A 6,727-nucleotide genomic window follows, 5' to 3' on the forward strand; every position below is an offset into this window, starting at 1 on the left:
AGGGCTTAGGCAGAAATGTTTTGCTGTGAGGGTGGGGAGGCCCTGGCCCAGGTTGCCCAGAGCAGTGGTGGCTGCCCCATCCCTGGAGGGGTTCCAGGCCAGGTTGGATGGGGCTTGGAGCCCCTGATCCAGTGGGAGGTGTCCCTGCCCATGGCAGGGGTTTGGAAATGGATTGTCTTTGAGGTTCCTTCCAACCCAACTCACTCCCTGATCCTGCTATTCTAACTCTGAAAGCGTGGGCTGTGCTGTTCCCCACCTGGCTGGGTTGTGTCACAGTCCAGACAGTTTTCTTCTCCAGGGAAGAAGCAAAGCCTCCAGGAACACAGGGGCAGGCAAGGCTACCCAAGTTAAAACTTTATTTGAAACATTCAAAAGCTCTAGTAACAAGATCACCTCCTGGTACAAATATAGATTTAAATGCATAAACTAAACCAATTCAAAATCTATTCATGATTACTGTACAGTAGTGGACTATTACTCCTGGCTACCCACTTTGTGAATGAAATGGAATGAAAGCTGAGTTAGCAGGGACAGCTCTAGAAAAAAGACAAGACCATCTGCCCAGGGCAAGATTAGAAAGAGGTTTTTCTTTCTAACACAGCATCCTCTAAGGAGACAAAAACAAACTGAAGGCTCTGAAGCTCCAAGGAGTTCAGTTTTCCCATGTCTGCTTATGCTTTCAGTCACATGGTCACAGCGTATAACAAAGTCCAGGTAACAGAATCTATACCTTCTGCATGTCCTTGAATTCCAAGGAGGCACTCAGAGTAACTGGGACTTTACAGGCTGGAAAGGGCAGAGATCACCTTCCACGTCGCAAAGCTCGGTAGAATAACTTGATACATGGACAAGCACTTGCTTAGAACTAAATCCAGCTGGAAGTAACTTCACTCAGCATCCGTCGACTTGTAGTGATCATCATCCACAGTGGAGTAGATGTGTCCCTCACTGCTGAGGAATTCGACTGCTTGCCTTTGAAGGAAAAAAAAGCCATTGCTAACTTTCTCTCACGGATTTCCCACTCAGAAACACCATCCCTAGCACTCCCTTCTGGCTCCTGCCAAGGGAAGCTCAGCATGAGCAGTTGCAGCACTGCCCCGCCAGGCGCACGGGAGCCGGGGGAGCAGCTGCAAGACGCTGCCTGAAGAGTGGGAACAGCCACCGCTCTCGCACTTCCCAGGTAAGAGCAAAACCTATCGGCTCCACTTCAGAGGGGACAGCACATAGCAAGACAATGGACGTTAATTACTATCTTTAGGCTTCACCGTTTTCTAAGTCTAAGAGAGGAGAAATTATGAGAGACAGCAATGAGAGGAGAACAGAAAAAGTCTATTCCCTAGTTTTGATGGGTGTGCAGAGAGCAAGGCAGTTCTGGAACGAGAGAAAACACTGCTGAAGCATTGCAGCGCTCCCAGAAAACTATTCCTTTGCTCCTAAACTGTTAAACAGCTCCAAAGCAAAGCATTTTAACATCCTGTTGAAGACTCCAAAAGCTCTGGCTCACTACTGGATCCTGCTGGGAACATCCAAGATCACCAGCACTGTTTCACAAGGAAGGATCTGGGCTCACCCACTATTTTCCTCTCTGCCTGCTTTGATCAGACTCCAAGAAGGATTGCCTAGATTTCCAAAATATCCTTTGTATCTACGCACTTACTTGATCGTTGCCATGCTCATATTCTGGAGCTGATGTTTCAGCTCCTGAAGACTCATACCTTCTGGGACAGGGCAGTTCTTAATCAAGTTCAGCACCTGGAAAAGCAAGAGCCACCATCAGCACGCAGCTGAGCTTCCCCACCATCCATGGACAGCAAGGCTGCGGAAGAACTATCCGCCTTCAAAGAGCAACCAAGCTTGCATTTCTTTGCCCTCCATCACACGGCAGCAGCCTGTGCTGCAGCTGCGGTGTTGCCAGAGACACTGCTTGCGCCTACCTGACTCTGGTGCGCTGTGAGCCCGTTCACTGGAAGGCTGCTGCCTCCTCCATAGCCCCCCATGCCACCGACCCCAGTAGAGGAAAACGACTGCGGCACTCTCGAAGCTGACTGCAATTACCAGAGTAAAAGTTGTGGTTACTCAGGGTGCCACGAGACCACAGCATTACAGACTTGGTGTTATTTCAGAGAAACGGTAATTAAAAATAGATTCCCAAAAGAAACCACTGGAAATGGACTGCAACACAACCTCTCTCTAAGGAAGCCAGGACTCCTGTTACACCTCCAGCAGCTTCAAGCTCTCCAGCCCCACAACTTGTGTACAATTTCCACAACGAACCAACAAGTCCCTCTCCACAGAAGCCAAGCGGGGACCCAGTGAGGGCCGTGATGGATCGGCACATACCATGAGATTCTTCCTGAGGACCATATGCGCGTTGACGATCTCCAGGATGTGTGTGGTGAACTCATTCATGTTTTCCAGAGGCATGATCTTAAAAGCCACCAAGCTTTTCTTATTCTTCCAAAGAAAAGAAAAAGAAAACCTTTCACATCGCAGAACAGGAACGTGCTGAGCAGCCGGCCCTACATGGAACCAGTTCAGAATTTCCTGACTGAGGCCATCTACGTGATTTTGCAAGACAATCTCCTCCTAACCAGCTGATAATCAGCTGCATTTTGCTTTAACGCACGCACCACTATTTGAATATTTATTTATATATTTAGTTATGAGGCAATGACATCACAGAATGCACTACAAGAAGCATCCCCACCAGCCAGAATCCGGTCTCAGCTCTATAGCATGAGGACCAAGAACTGGTGGCCAGTGCTCTGCTCTGCTGAAAGCAATGTATGGACAAAGAGGGACATTTTAAATGGGCCCTCTCGTCCTTTGCATTTAGGAACAATTAAAGTGTTATTAGATAGAGCCCTGGCAAAAGCATTCAAGGATTTGTCCACAACAAAAGGAAGAGCAAAGACCACAGTCAGGTGGGTGCTCTGAAGGGAGCTTGCTGACCCTGTGCCAGACCAAAAGCCCCTCACGCCGCTGCTCCAGCCTCATGGCCTGGCGTCAGACATTGTAACGGGACCTCACCTGGAAAGACCGGAGGTGCCCAGCAACTTTGATGTACGTTCCTGGAGGTACTACAACGTTCTCGCCACCTGCCTCCTAACAGAGAGGGAAAGGAGAAGGTTTCACTGATTCGCCATTCCATTTCTCAATCGTCACAATAAATGACTTGGGAAAGGAGGCTCATCTCAAGGAAACACAAACAGCACACATTCCTGCATACAGTAAGAGCAGTTTAGCTAAACATAACCATATATGAAAACTAGAGAAAACTATTTGCTCCTCTGAACACAGGCTATGCTTGACATCAGTCACAGCCAGTTGTTTGCTCTGCTGTCTCTGTCCATCTGAGGGATTTTCACAGAGCAACAAGAGGAAAGAACCCTCACATAGTAAAAGCAGGTGTTCAATGCTTGGTAACTTGGCTAGAGGAACAGAAGCTGGTCATTTTTACCAGCTGTGCTAAACTTGCAGTTAATCCAGCTCAATGTCTGCCCAATTACTCTCCCAAAGTTGTTCAACTGAACTCAACAGTTTGCCTTCAAATGTACGTCATGTTTCCATGGGCTGGTTTCAAGGTCTGTTATATCAGAAGTGAGATTTACCAGTACATCAGGAGGTACACAGCAGAAAACAGGACAATATTCATCAATACACATCTTAGCCTCAACCACTGAGCCACACAGAAGTCTCTGTTCACTCCCTCTGCTTATACTTCTGCACCAAGTCACTGAGCTCGCACCTCTCGGTTCAGCTGTGCAGTAACGTTTGAGCTTCAGCTGCCAAACTCTGACAAATTATTCAAAGTGATTCAACACAGAAGCACAAATGAATTACAAAACAGAAGAGTTGTATATGGCACCACTGGTCTCTGCTACAGCAGCAGCTCCCTTGGCTTTTCAAGGTTATTCCTAAACCACTTTTCAGAACAGCTACCTCTTAGAATCATAGAATCCCCAGGTTGGAAAAGACCTTTGAGATCATCAGGTCAAACCGTACCTGTCCACTACTAAATCACATCCCTAAGCACTTCATCTACCCATTATTCAAGCACTTCCGGGAATGGGGACTCAAACACCTCCCTGCGCAGCCTCTGCCAGTGCCAGAGAACCCTTCCAGTGAAGAAGTTTTTCCTAATGTCTAATCTTTCTGCTAAATTTTCTCTCTTCACCATTCCCAAAGCTTTTAAGGAAGCACATTCATAAGTAATGTGGTGCTTACATCAGTGTCGACCCACTGCCTGACATCCATTGGGGCTGCCGTCATGTCATCCACTTTGTAGAGAATGTTTGTTGGTGCTTTCTCAGCGTGCCGAATGATCCCCATGATGGTCACCTGCATTTAAAGAGGGAAGAGATTGTCCAGGAAGTGAGTCTGGTTTACCTGCAGCCTTCCCTCCCCCTTGCCACATACCCTGATGCCCACCTGGGAGATCTCCACATCGTGGATCCGGAAGGTTTCATCCACCTGCTCAGCTGCCAGCAGCTGTGACACTGTGCAAGGCACGATGTTCTGCGAGCGGATTCTCTGCATGCGGCGGTGGGGCCGTCAGCGCTGAAGGGGAGCAAACGTCCCCCAACCAAGCCCCCCTCCTCTGCCGCACTCCCCTCAGCTGTCCCTCACCCCTTTTCTCGCACTGCCCCCAGCCTTGCTCCCCCTGGCTGCTCCTGGCATTCCTCCTCCTCCTGTCCTGCTCTGCCAGCCCTGTTCCCATGGCAGTCCCACCCCACTCCTCATGGCCACCCCCCACCCTATTCCTTCAGCCACCCCCTGCCCTGCTCCCCGCAGCGGCCCCCCAGCTCCACTCTCCACTTGTCCCTTTCCTCCCACCACTCTCCACCCCACTTCTCACCCCTTTTTTCTTGCTGCCCTGCTCCCCACTCCCTCGAGCCACCCCCACCACGTTCCTCCTCCCGCCTCGCTCCCCGAAGCCCCATTCCTCCCACTGACCCCAGCCTCGCTTCCCCTGGCCACCCCTCACCCCATTTCACCTCCCACCTGCTCCCCCTTCGCCCCTTTCCTTCTTCTGCCCCCCACCCCATTTCTTCTTGCCATCCTGCTCCCCCCCAGCCGCCCCAGCCCCACTCCTCCTCCCGCCCTGCTCTCCCAGCTCTGTGCCCCACTCCTGCAGCTGACCCCCACCCCATTCCTCTTCCTGCCTCCCACCCAGCTCCCCACAGCCACCCCAGCCCCTTCCTCCCATCACCTCCCCCCCCCCAATCCTCTTGCTGCCCAGTTCTCCCCTCAACCCCACTCCCAGAGCCCTGCTGCCCCGGATGCTTCCATCCTCAGCCCCCTGGCTGCCCTCCACCCCAGCGCTCCTCCTGCCCCCTTCTCCTGGCTGCTCACAGACTCTTTCCTCCCATCATGATTCTTCTATGATTCTATCCTCTTCTCCCAAGTGACAGGGGACAGGACGAGGGGGAATGGCCTGAAGCTCCGCCAGGGGAGGTTCAGGGTGGATATAAGAAAAAACTTCTTCACAGAAAGAGTCATTGGGCACTGGAACAGCTGCCCAGGGAGGGGGTCGAGTCACCTTCCCTGGAGGTGTTTAAGGAACGGGTGGATGAAGTGCTTAGGGACATGGTTCAAGGGAGTGTTAGGAATGGTTGGACTCAATGATCCCGTGGGTCCTTTCCAACCGGGTGATTCTATGATTCTATCACCTTGCCCAGAGCAGTGGTGGCTGCCCCATCCCTGGAGGGGTTCCAGGCCAGGTTGGATGGAGCTTGGAGCCCCTGATCCAGTGGGAGGTGTCCCTGCCCGTGGCAGGGGGTGGGACTGGATGGGCTTTGAGGTCCCTTCCAACCAAACTATTCTATGATTCCATGATCACCCCCCACCCCCTTCCTCTCGCCCCTCTTCCCCAAGCCCTGTTCCTCCTCCCCTCTTGCCCCCAGCCTATTTCCTCCCATCACTCCCACCCCATCCCTTCTCCTGCCTCGCTCTCCTGGCTGCTCCCAGCCCCTCTCCTCCCACTGCCCCCCCCTCCCCAGCACCCCCTAACCTCGCTCCTAGAGCCTTGCTCCCCCTCCTGCCCCTCTCCCCCAGCTCCATTCCTCTGGACACCCCATTCCTCCTCCCGTCCCCCTCTCCTGGCTGCTCCCAGCCTCTTTCCTCCCACCACCCCCCCATTCCTCTTGCCCCTCTCCCCCAAGCCCTGTGCCTCCTTCCACCCCCCGTGTCCCCTATCACCCCCCATTCCTCCTCCTGCCTCGCTCCCAGCCCCTTTCCACCCGCTGCCTCCACCCCGTTCCTCTCGCCCCCAACCCCGCTCCCACAGCTCCGCTCGCCTCTCCCAGCCCCTTTTCTCCCCCCGCTGCCCCGTTCCCCCCCCGCACCTGTTTCCTCTCGGCCCCGGCCGGAGACCCGAAGCCTCCCGGGGACTGTGCGAAGCCGCCCGGTGGCCCCGCGGCGCCGAACCCGCCCTCGAAGGTGCCTGTAGGACAGGGACGGGGGGGGTGTCAGGGGTGCGGTGTGAGGGGGCGCTGCCGTTGCCCCCCACCCGTCTCGCGTCCCCCCTCACCGTGCCCGCTCCACATGGCGGCCGCTCCCCGCTCCGCGCCAGCCCGCGCGCACTGCGCGCGACGGCTAATCCGCGCATGCGCATCCCCGGATCATGCGAGTGGGCGGGGCGACGGGCGGGCGCCATCTTGAGCACGGGCAGTGCCCGGCGGGGCGGGACTTGGAGCCGTCCCCGCAGCCCGCCCCGCCCATACCG

At 54.0% G+C, this 6,727-nt stretch overlaps 1 protein-coding gene across 1 annotated transcript; it reads right to left on the reverse strand.

Annotated features, from left to right (window-relative positions):
• Positions 1-339: 339 nt before the first annotated feature.
• RPA2 (replication protein A2) lies at positions 340-6,599 on the reverse strand. Its single transcript, XM_054086566.1, has 9 exons — positions 6,533-6,599; positions 6,348-6,445; positions 4,432-4,533; positions 4,228-4,341; positions 3,031-3,105; positions 2,341-2,454; positions 1,935-2,045; positions 1,658-1,752; positions 340-972 (listed from the first exon to the last, which is right to left on the reverse strand). The coding sequence occupies exons 1-9, from the start codon at positions 6,546-6,548 to the stop codon at positions 888-890; spliced, it is 810 nt and encodes a 269-aa protein (XP_053942541.1). The 5' UTR covers positions 6,549-6,599; the 3' UTR covers positions 340-887.
• Positions 6,600-6,727: the final 128 nt, after the last annotated feature.

Source organism: Cuculus canorus, chromosome 22, assembly GCF_017976375.1.
Source record: "Cuculus canorus isolate bCucCan1 chromosome 22, bCucCan1.pri, whole genome shotgun sequence".
In the NCBI taxonomy this organism is placed as follows: domain Eukaryota; kingdom Metazoa; phylum Chordata; class Aves; order Cuculiformes; family Cuculidae; genus Cuculus; species Cuculus canorus.